The sequence below is a fragment of the Emiliania huxleyi genome (assembly GCF_000372725.1).
Source record: "Emiliania huxleyi CCMP1516 unplaced genomic scaffold EMIHUscaffold_98, whole genome shotgun sequence".
Lineage (NCBI taxonomy): Eukaryota > Haptophyta > Isochrysidales > Noelaerhabdaceae > Emiliania > Emiliania huxleyi.
The window spans coordinates 301,057-312,216 of record NW_005194754.1 but is presented as its reverse complement, the minus strand read 5'-3'; the positions used below and the strand labels follow the sequence as shown (position 1 = coordinate 312,216).

Sequence of the window (11,160 nt, the reverse complement as noted above, 5' to 3'; positions counted from 1 at the left end):
CAAAGTGCATCGACGCGTCGGTGGCGGAGCCCGTGAGCGGTATCGAGTGGGACAGCGAGAGGCCCACCGCGGCGCTCTCGTTGGCGAGGCCGATGCGCAGCGAGCCGCCGCCGGGCGGAGCGTCATACGTCACTGTGAGCAGCTCAGCGGTGCACAGCACCGGCTGCAATGTCACTCTGCCGCGACCCGCTAGCCCTGCGTACCCGTCCTGCCGCAGCGTCGCCATGCCGAGAGAGGAGTTGCGTGCGCCAGAGTGAGGTCCGTTCCCGCCCATGTAGTAGATCCGCTCCGCGCCGCGCCACGCCACGGGAGATGCCGCGGCGAAGCAGACATGCGAGTCAAAGGCGGATGGCGCTCCGAGCGGCACAAACTCCGGTCCTCGCGCCTCGTCGCCCTCGACCCACTTCCACCCCTCCAGCGGATTGCGCGACCATGCCAGCCGGCAGCGCACTCGGCCCGCGGGGTCGAGTGCGTCGTAGACGTGGAGAGAGAGAGATTTTTAGCAATACCAAACAACTCTAACACTCACACGTAATTTGGGGCCTGGAGCCCTGTTCACGCGCGCGCGAGACGTTTGTTTGTCACGTGGACCACAGCGTAAAGTCTAAAGAATTTTACAACCCATGTGCGCCAGAAAGAATTTTAGCTCAAAAATGTAACGGTTTACTTGCCCCCCCCCCCCCCCCCCGTACTCTCGTACTCAAACGCGGCTCGCACGCGAGAGAGAGAGATTTTTGATTTTAGAAAAGAATACACATACGGGCAAAGAATATGTATTGAGATTTTTAGCAATACAGAGTAGAGAATCAGGGAGGGATAAAGAACGAAACGAAGAAAACACGAGGGGGAGGAGAAAAGAAATAAAATGGACAAATCATCCAGGGATGGGAGAATGGGAGGACGGCACGCCGCCACCACACAGGGATTTTAAGGAGAGGGGTGTGATGCGCTAGCCGTCGTCCACCCTTGGGCGTCCGCGTTTTCTAAAAAAAGAAAGAAAACAGACACCCCAAGGGAGGGATGGGAGGACGGCACGCCGCCACCCGGTACAATTGTATCAGAATTCTTTCGCGGCGCTGTCATCAACATGTTGGCAGTGCTCGCGTCAGCGTCCACCTCGTGGCAAAACAACCCGTGCGTCGATACTGCCGCGCCGTATCACAAACAGCCATGGTGTGACGCGTCGCTCAGCATCGACGAACGCATCACCGACATGCTTGGCCGCATGTCGCTCGACGAAAAGATCCCCAACCTGAACACGGCGGGCGTAGAGATCAAGTCGCTTGGCCTGAGCGCGTACAACTGGTGGGAGGAGGCCTCTTCCGGCGTCTCGGGCGGCAAGCAGACCACCAAGTTCGCCTACCCCATTACGACAGGCATGTCCTTCAACCGGACCCTCTGGCGGCTCACGGGGCGGCAGATTGGGCACGAGGCGCGGGCGCTGATGAACGCAGGCCAGGCCGGGTCGAGCTTCTGGGCGCCGGTCATCAACCTCGCACGCGAGCCTCGGTGGGGGCGCAACATCGAGGTGCCGGGCGAGGACCCGTATTTGGTTGGAGAGTACGCTGAGGCGTTTGTGACGGGGATGGAGCGGGCGCCCGAGGACGGCGGCGCACACATCCAGGCGTCGGCGTGCTGCAAGCACTACGCGGCCAACAGCATGGAGCACGCGACCGAGGGCGGGCAGACGCACACGCGGCACGACTTTTCTGCCACCATCTCGCGGCGGGACCTTGTGGACAGCTACCTGCTGCCCTTCCAGGCCTGCGTCGAGAAGGGCAAGGTCTGGGGGCGGATGTGCTCTGCACATGTCACCACCTCACGGCCACCATCATCTCGCCTGTTCGCATGCTAGGTCTCGGGGCTCATGTGCTCGTACAACGCGATCAACGGCGTGCCCTCTTGCGCCTCGTCCTGGCTGCTCGACGAGGTCGCGCGCAAGGACTGGGGCTTCGACGGCTACATCACCTCGGACTGCGACGCCGACGCCGACGTGTACTACAAGCACCACTACAGGAACTGGACGCAGGAGGAGACGGTGGCGGGCGTCCTCCGCGCGGGGACGGACGTGGACTGCACCTCCTTCGTCGGCAAGTACGCCCCGTCCGCCCTCAAGAAGAAGATCATCGACGAGCGACTCATCGACGCACGGAGCGCTCCGCACCCCTCTCCCCGCCCGTCTCCCCGCCTCCCGCCCCTCGCCCCGCCCGAGGGAGGGTTGCCGCGCTGCCCCGACCGAGGCCCCCTCCCCTCCTCTGCCCACAGGCTCGCCAACCTCTTCCGCGTCCGCATGCGGCTCGGCCACTTCGACCCGCCCGGACCGTTGCAGCGCTTCCCGCTCTCCGACGTCTGCTCGCCACACGCCACCTCGCTCGCAACCTCGGGGATGGTGCAGTCGGCCGCACTCCTCAAGAACGAGAACAAGACCCTCCCGCTCTCCCCCTCCGCGGCCGGCAGCCTCGCCATCCTCGGACCGAACGCAAACCTCAGCAAGGCGGCCGCACCACCCCGCACCAGCGCCCGCGCCGCTCCCCTCCCGCACCGCCCCCCACCAGCCCGCACGTGCGCCGTCAGGCGACCGTCAGCTACTACGGCCCGCACCAGCCCTGCGGCGCTCACTACTGGACCCTCGCCGACGCGGTTGCGACGCGTTCGAGCATGCAGCCGACGGTGATGCTGGGCGAGTCACCCCGCCACACCCCGCCACACCCCGCCACACCCCGCCACGCCCCGCCACACCCCGCCACACCCCGCCACGCCCCGCCACGCCCCGCCACACCCCGCCACACCCCGCCACGCCCCGCCACGCCCCGCCACACCCCGCCACACCCCGCCACGCCCCGCCACGCCCCGCCACACCCCGCCACACCCCGCCACACCCCGCCACGCCCCGCCACACCCCGCCACACCCCGCCCCGCCGAGGCGTGTAGCGCACGCGGTCCCGCCAGCTGAGCCCCCCTCCCCCTCCTTCCCCGCCAGGCGTGCCCACCGTCCTCTCGGCCGACACCTCCGGCGTCGCCGCCGCCGTCGAGGCCGCCAAAGCTGCCGACGAGGTCGTGCTGGCGGTGGGGACGGACCTGACTTGGGCGCACGAGGCGCCCTCCTCCCTGCCCAGCACCGCCCTCCTCCCTGCCCAGCACCGCCCTCCTCCCTGCCCAGCACCGCCCTCCTCCCTGCCCAGCACCGCCCTCCTCCCTGCCCAGCACCGCCCTCCTCCCTGCCCAGCACCGCCCTCCTCCCTGCCCAGCACCGCCCTCCTCCCTGCCCAGCACCGCCCTCCTCCCTGCCCAGCACCGCCCTCCTCCCTGCCCAGCACCGCCCTCCTCCCTGCCCAGCACCGCCCTCCTCCCTGCCCAGCACCGCCCTCGAGCCGAGGGGCTGGCTCGAGCCGAGGGGCGCCGCCCTTCCTGTGCACGACGCAGGAGCACGACGCGAGCAGCATCAACTTCACCGCGGCGCAGGCGTCCCTCATCCGCGAGGTTGCCGCCGCGGCCAAGAAGCCCGTCGTGCTCGTCCTCTTCACGGCGACGCCCCTCGACCTGAGCGAGCAGCTCGCCAACCCAAAGATTGGCGCCGTCCTCCACCTCGGCCAGCCGTCCGTCACGGTGCGGCAGACTGCCGCGCCCGGCGCCGGCGGGCGGGGCTCCTCATTCCCAAAGCCTCGTGCCCCCTCGCAGGTGCTCGGAGTCGGCGAGCGGCTCAACCGCCCCTGGCCTCGCCCTCGTGCCCCCCCCCCCCCCCCCAACCCACCCACCCACCTCCTCCCCTCCGCCCCTCCGACCCCTCTCAAGGCGAGCTCCTCTTCGGCCACGCCTCCCCCGCGGGCCGCACCGTGCAGACCGTCTACCCAAAGGCACGCGCGGAAGCCGTCCGTGATGCGATCTTTAGAATGACGGATCGAATTACAGTCACCCCAAATAGGCGTACGCGGACAGCGTCTCCATCTTCGACTTCACATGCGACCCGGCCCGTCCGCCTTCCCCAGGCCGGACTGCCGCGGCGGCTGCGGCAAGCAGAACGGCACCAACCCCGGCCGCACGCACCGCTTCTACAGTGGCACGCCGGTGGTCCCGTTCGGGTTTGGCCTCAGCTACACCACCTTCTCCTACTCGCTGGCGGCGTCGAGCGCGACTCTCTCCCTCGACCCGGTGGCGCGGCGGTGGCGCGGCGCGAGGCTTCGCGGGCGGGGCAGCCTGACGCCGCCGCCCGCCCCGGCCGGCAGGTGCGTGCGATGCTGCGCGAGACTGCGGACGCGCGAAAGACGTTCCCGCGCGCAGAGTTCACCGAGGGGGAGAGGGCGCGCCTCGTCCGCTACACCGTCTCCGTCACCAACCACGGCTCGATGGACGCAGACGACGCCGTGCTCGGCACCGACGCCTAGACACTTCCGAGACATTTCCTAGACACGCACACGACGCCGTGCTCGGCACCGACGCCTAGACACTTCCGAGACATTTCCTAGACACGCACACGACGCCGTGCTCGGCACCGACGCCTAGACACTTGCCCGCGAGACCGCCTTCGGAAGCGAGCCCACCCCCTGCTGCGGTGTAGGCTTCCTCGTCCCACCCGGCGCGGGCAAGGACGGCGCCCCGCTCCAGAGCCTGTTTGGCTTCGAGCGCGTGCACGTCGAGGCGGGGCAGACGGTGTCCGTCGACTTGTACCCCGCCCTCACCGACTTTGCACTCACGGCGCTCGACGGCACAAAGTCGGCCCGCGCAGGAGAGTGGACCGTCCGCTTCGGCGTCCGCGAGACGGCGAAGCTAGGCCAGGGCTTCGCAGAGACGAAGCTTACCGCGGTCTAGAGGGCGGGGCCAAATGTTGAGGGCCGGCGCGGCACTCACTGCGCCCTGCACCGATCACGGCGGACGGCGGACGGCGTTCTTCGCAGCGACTCCCGATCGCGGTGGAGTGCAACGCGCACCTGACACCTCACACGAACACGTACACAGACAGAGACACACATACATCAGCATTGACACATCGGACCCATCGCAAAACCATCGATGCGGATGCGCAAACGGCAAAGCACAAGCCACAACTCTCTGCAGACTGCACTCTGGGTCGCGTGCGCGTTGTGCATGGGGTACGTGTTATGTATTAGCGCTGGGTTGTTTCTCTGACTCTCTGTTGTTCACTATTTTTCGGATGTCACAACAGTACAGAACTTGTTCCCAACCCCCGGCTAGTCAGTGTCAACTCGTCTTCGGCCATTTATTGCCGGACGTCAGGCCACGCTCCACCTGCCGTGGAGTCGGTGGGAAACGGATGCCGTCACCGTCCCAGTACCCGGTGAAGTCCTTCGGCCCACCCTTTGGTGAAAAGTCGATGGTGATCTGCCACTCGCCGCTCTTGCCCGGGGCGGGCGAGATCATCGCCGGCAGCTCGTACAACGGCGGTTCTCCTTCGCCGCCGCCACCAACGATGCGGGCGAGTTGGTAAGCTCCGATCCGCGTGTCTGTGAGGGCTATGGCCCGCGTACCGCCGGGATGCATCGGGTCCGTGTAGGTCCCAACAAACACAGAGGCGTCTGCCTTTGCGTACAGAAGGTTGGCCACGTCCTCAGCAGAGGCTGCCAGTGGCGTCAATCCGGCGATGGCAAAAACGCCGCGCCGAGAGACTCGGATTCCAGCCTGCGGTGGCAGGCTAGGCCCCGCCGCAGCGAGGAGAAGTGCGTACATCCCCACAGTGTGCGAATTCGGTAGCGAGCTTTGGTGTGACACAAAGAGAATTTTGACAGTGCGGGGCACGGGACTGGCGCGCACTATTAAAATCCCTGTGTGGTGGCGGCGTGCCGTCCTCCCATCCCTCCCTTGTTGCGTTTTCTTTCTTTTTTTGGCGCGCAAAGGCACTAAGAGAATTTTACAATGGCGATTGCAAGCGATGACGAGGGATTCGCACTCAGCGTGACGAGCAAGCTCAAGGAGTTTACGGCGCTCGGATACCCTTCGCACGTGCTTAATGGGGCGATCGGGCGCACGTTTGCTCGGACGAAAGACGAGCGGCTCCTACGAGCAAGAATATGTTCGTTCGCACTGGTGAAGGCCAAAAAAGACAAAAAGACTCATCTAAGCATGTCGGAGAACCGTCCAAAGGCGGGTGCAGTCGACCAAGGGACATGATCTGTCGACAGCACGAATTTGTGATGGGACACCATCGGGACCCAACAGTGCGATACTTGGCTATCGCACTGTTGACGTACCGGCGGCTAAGGCCGAGAGATTTTTTCTGTGAACACCGGCGAGAGATTTTTTCTCTCGACGTTTCTTCTGCGAAGAAACGTTCAAACACTCGGTGTCGAAACACCTCTCCGACGCGCTCGACTATAGTCTAAACTCCCTCACACAAAGAGAAATCGAATCTCTTCTTGCGCGAGAGGATCTCGATAAACTCGAGGGGCCAAATTATGCCGCGAGGAAGGGCGGAGTTACGCAGAGAGGCGAGAGAAGCAGCGAGAGCAAGGCAGACGGCAGCGGCGTCTCAGAACGAGGCCGAGGAGAGCGATGAGTCAGAGGATGAAACAGCAGGAGAGAGAACGAGGACGAGAGTGGGAAGAACGAGAGGTGGCATGAAGGTCGCTGCGAGAATTGGTGAGAAACTGCGAAGAGAGATAGGATGTGGTAGACGCCCGAGGGTGGGCGACGGCTAGCACCACACTCCTCTCCTTAAAATCCCTGTGTGGTGGCGGCGTGCCGTCCTCCCATCCCTCCCTTGGGCTCTATGTTTTCTTTCTTTTTTTGGGCTAAAATCCCTTGCCGTCCTCCCATCCCTCCCTTGGGCTGTCTGTTTTCTTTCTTTTTAGGTCGCTAGACTGAGATGAGACCGCCAGTGGAGTTGGGATTCCACCGTGCACCGCGCTGCGAGCCTGTCGTGTCCCTTGTCAGGAGCAGGAGAGCCCACCTGTCCCCCTGATCGTCCTTCCAAAATCCTGCTCGTGCAGGTGTGGACCCTGTCCTCCTCCCCCATCCCTCGTTTGGGTTCTCTGTTTTCTTTCTTTTTCTCTTGGCACTTGGGTTGTCTGTTTTCTCTCTTTCTTTCTTAACCCCGGGCCCGAAATCGCACTCCACCTTCATATGATCAAGGATCCCTGGGTGTCCAAAATCGTAAGAGCCACATACACTGTCACTGAAAATCCCTGGGTGGAGGCGAATAACGGAGCAGGTGTTCACGGCCCCCCACACTCATGGGTGGGAAGCCCCGGGTACTCTTTATTTAGCTGTACTCGTCTATCTAGGCAGGGGAGGTTGAAAAGAACATCTTTCGCGCACTGGCACTTACAGTAGAAAGTCCTACGCACTAGCACACACATCGGCAAGAGGAAACTAAATTCCGCTTGAAAAGAAACGCATTCTAGCGTCTAGACTATACACCTACGTTACATCACGGCTACAGATATCTTCGACGGGCAGCAGAGCAGCGTGTACTGCTGGAACCGAACACTCTCCGCCGTGTCAAGAGAGATCGGCCGTGAACTTGTTCACCGCATCACCGGCCATCCTCCGTATTCGGTGAATGAAACGGGTTTCAACGATCAGGGCAACAAGACAAATGGGCAACAAAGGCTCGTTGTGCGAGTATATGGGCCACGATGTCTCAAATATGAGAGGTTTTGACTCCTACCGGCTCCTGACGCTATTCCTGGCAGCTCTAATGACCAGGATCAGTAGTGCTATGATAGAGGGTGCCCATACTAGCGCAGGATCTGCCACACTTGCCCGGACCGTCCCGTTCTGGGGCCGGTTCCGCAGCCCGCGAGAGCCGACAGCGGGGCCGTGCCGCGGGTGCCTACTGCCGAGTGCCGCAGACACTGCGCCGTCCCGCCACCACCTACAGGCTGTCTTGTGTGATGATTGGGATGTCCAAACGCCACCATCTTGGCTCTTGCGACCTCAAACCCGCGAGCTGTATGGGTGGTCCTGACGTCGACAGACGCCCAATGACCACGGTGAAGCTGAGCCGGAACGCGTCGACAAGTCTCGTCTGAGCCCGTGGCGGTCGCCGGCTGAGTCGCTGTGCACGGGCCGGTACCTCAGGCGTCACCTCCGCAGCCTCAGGTCTCAAACTCCATCACCTCCGACGGGACGCCTTCGGTGGCACGCTCGGCGGCGAGTTTGTGTCCGCTACATCTCGAGTTCGGCGTCGAGTCTACCCACTCCAGTTGGTTCTGCACACTCGGTGGGGTCCACCGAGTGTGCAGAACGCGCGAGCGGTGCGTCCTGGCAGCCCGCGATGGCTGCGTAGCGGACACAAACTCGAGACACGCTTTTTGGGGACATTTTCGACGCTTTTGGCCCACTCGCACAACATGCCTCAAAACCTCGAGAGTCCAACAACAACATCTCAAAACCATCAACATCCGAGCCTGAGAACCGGCGCACAACGCGTCGATATACACAACCACCCGACAGTGCGGGTTGGGCGGTTGCCATTGGGACACATACCGACCACCTGCGCATCACTTCTAGAGCAGTGAGCGCACGAAGCGGAGACAAGCTACGCTAAGGCTTCAAGTGGAATCTATAGATCTCCACCAGGGGGCAGGCCCAGAGGTCTCCAAAGGGTGCAGGGAGGGGGGATTCAGTCCAGGACTAGCGCGATGTCATATCGGGAAGAGCAGGCTACTCAGCATCCTCGCTCCGGCCAATACACTTACCAGGCACCGACGGGCCGCTATGGCTAGTCGAGCAGCTCTGGCCATGCCGCGGCGCGCGAGCTAGGCGCGCCGCTGTGCTCACGCCTCCGCGCTCTACCACGAGCGAGGGTACGTTGAGCGGCGGCCCTCCTTGGAGCCTCCGTAGTTGAAGGTGAGCTCGACACCGGGGGCGATGTCGTGCTTCGCCTTGAGATAGGCGCGCGTCGGCAGCACGCCGCGCCCGCCGTTGGAGGGGGAGGGCTTCTCAAACTTGGGATGGTAGCAGAGGCAGAGGTTGGGCGCCTCCTGTGAGTCGTTGACGAAGCGCCACATGCCGCCGTGTGTCGTGGGGTCGATGAAGTGAAGCGGGTCCCCCGCGGCGCGCTTGGCGTCGACGATGGCGTCAGGGAAGCCAACCGCGTAGGTCTTGTCTTCCAGCGCCGCGTGCTCCTCCTCCGAGAAGCACCGGCCGACCACCTCCACCACAACCGAGTCGGCGCGAATGGCTCCCTTGCAGCTGCACGTGCAGGGGATGGCCGAGGGAGAGGGGTGAGGGGAGGAGAGCGCGGGGATGCGCAAAGGCGCGGCGGGCCGGCGGCCGCGGTGCACCGCAAGCCCCAGCCGCGGCTTCCGCCGTCCGCGCCGTAGAAGGCCTCGAGCTTCGGGTACGGGACCTGCTTCCACTCCGTAGGCAGCAGCTCCGGCGGGGCGTAGCCCGGCTTGCACCTGTTCCCGTGTGTTGGCCAGGGGTCCGATCTTGGAATGAAGGATGCCTATACTCCTGATACGGGCTTGCACCAGTCCACGACGCCGCCCGGCCGCATCCAGAAGTTGCCGCGGTCGTTGATGTCGACGTAGTTGTGCTTGGCCGCAGCCTGCGTCGGCGTGAGCACCAGCGGCTTGCTGCTGCAGCCGCTGCGGTCGAGCGCGACGCCGACCTCAGCAAAGTGCGACGCGCCGCACGGGCCGTGCGCGGGCGCGATCGGCCGCGCCATCACCGTGGTGTCGCTGTACTTGAAGAGGAGGTGGTCGATCCTCTTGAGCGCGGTCTTCTGCTGCTCGTGGTCCGGCCTCTCGCGCAGCCCCTGCTTGAGCCAGAAGCCGCGCGAGTCCTCAGTGGCCGGCACGACGAGGGTTTGCAGGCCGAGGCGGCGTCCGAGGCCGACCAGAAGTGCGGCCAGCAGCGCGCCGCGCCCGAGCCCGCGGCTCTGCTTTGCCACCGCTAGAAGCGGCACCTCAAGCACGCGGAGCGGCTCGTGCACGCGCACCACGGCAACCGCCACCGGCTGCTCGCCGGCCCCGAGCAGCACGACTCGCTCCGCATCCGTCCACTCGCTGCCGGAGAAGGTGAGGGCGCCGCTCTCGCTGTCGAGGGAGAAGGCGGTCCGGGAGGAGAGCAGCGCGGTCGCCGCCGCGCCGCCCGCCTCGGCGCCTCCGCCAGTGTACGAGAGCGAGAACGGCTGCAGGAGGGCGGAGAGGTCCGAGTCGCCCCGGGGCAGCCGCGGGCGGCCGGTCACGGCCCGCCGCCGCGGGCGAGGAGGCGCGCTCGAGTCTCGCTCGAGCGACGGAGGAGAGGTCTCGCCGCCAGGCTCGCCAGGCTGCTCGCCCTCGCCTCCGCTTGCCGCGGGCCGCTTCCGCTTCGTGCGCGACAGGCGGCAGAAGCCAGCGTGGCGGTTGCCTTTGAGACACAGCGGGTTTCGCTCGCACTGCACCGCCGCGTCGCCCTCGTTGTACGGCCGCGCGACGTTGATGTTGCTCGCGCTCGAGGCGGGCGGGGCCTTGGCCTCCGCCTCCGCCTCCGCCTCCGCCCCCGCCCCCACCTCCGCCTCCGCCTTCTTCGTCCTCGCCTCCGCCTCCGCCACCGCCTCCGCCTTCTTCGTCCTCGCCTCCGCCTCCTCCGCCCGGTGCGTCCACCCACCGGCGGCGGGCTTCCACTTAGGCTTCTTCTCGGGCTGGCAAGCGCCGCGTCCGCACGCGGGCTTCCCTGGCGTGTCCCGGCGCTGCCTCTTCAGCACGGCCGCCGCCGGCGTGGACGCGCGGCAGGTGGGCGGTCCTCGATCGGCGGCTCCCGAAGGAGGCTCTGCCAGAGCCGCCGCCGCCGCCGCCGCCGCCGCCCGCCGCCGCTTACTTGGTCCGCTGGCGCCAGCGCGCCCCGCGGCAGCCGCCTTGACGCGAGGCGGCGACGTCGCGCCGCCCGCCTCGACCTCCCACTCCTCGCGGCCGGGGCCCTCGCCGAGGAGGCGGTGGTAGACCACATCGCCTACTCCTCAGGAAGTAATACTGAATCAGTAATAATGGTGGAACGAGAGGCGGCGGTAGCGCGTCTCGCCGTCGTCGTACACGACACAGCAGCCTCGCGTGCTCGAGTGGGCCTTGGGGGGCGGATGGGGGTGAGTGGTCGGAAAGGGGGGGGGGGGGGGTCGGGGTCTAGGGGGGGGGGGGGAGGTAGGGTTAGGGTTAAAGGGGGGGGGGGTTGGGGTTAGGGTAAAAGGGGGTGGGGTGGGGCCGCCCCCCCGGGGGGGGGGGG

General features: G+C 65.3%; 3 protein-coding genes across 3 annotated transcripts in view; 1 reads left to right on the top strand and 2 right to left on the bottom strand.

The window, feature by feature from the left end:
- Positions 1-1,086: 1,086 nt before the first annotated feature.
- On the top strand, positions 1,087-4,806 carry EMIHUDRAFT_466319 (hypothetical protein; the record flags this gene model as incomplete). The annotated part of the gene is made up of 11 exons (XM_005756285.1): positions 1,087-1,783; positions 1,856-2,151; positions 2,266-2,494; positions 2,575-2,670; positions 2,924-2,939; positions 2,981-3,066; positions 3,424-3,606; positions 3,793-3,833; positions 3,987-4,149; positions 4,224-4,361; positions 4,501-4,806. Coding segments are annotated over 11 exons (2,251 nt in total), but the record flags the coding sequence as incomplete, so codon positions are not given.
- Positions 4,807-5,196: 390 nt separating this feature from the next.
- On the bottom strand, positions 5,197-5,682 carry EMIHUDRAFT_221703 (hypothetical protein; the record flags this gene model as incomplete). The annotated part of the gene is made up of 1 exon (XM_005756284.1): positions 5,197-5,682. One exon carries the CDS (start codon positions 5,680-5,682, stop codon positions 5,197-5,199), a length of 486 nt encoding a protein of 161 aa, XP_005756341.1.
- Positions 5,683-8,747: 3,065 nt separating this feature from the next.
- The window catches only part of EMIHUDRAFT_108024 (hypothetical protein), a gene marked incomplete at both ends in the record, with an annotated part of 6,288 nt that continues 3,875 nt past the window's right edge, over positions 8,748-11,160 (bottom strand). Inside the window, 3 exons of the mRNA XM_005756283.1 lie at positions 8,748-9,150; positions 9,243-9,359; positions 9,432-10,893. Coding sequence (XP_005756340.1) covers positions 8,748-9,150; positions 9,243-9,359; positions 9,432-10,893 — 1,982 coding nt within the window. The remainder of the gene's footprint in view (positions 9,151-9,242; positions 9,360-9,431; positions 10,894-11,160) is intronic.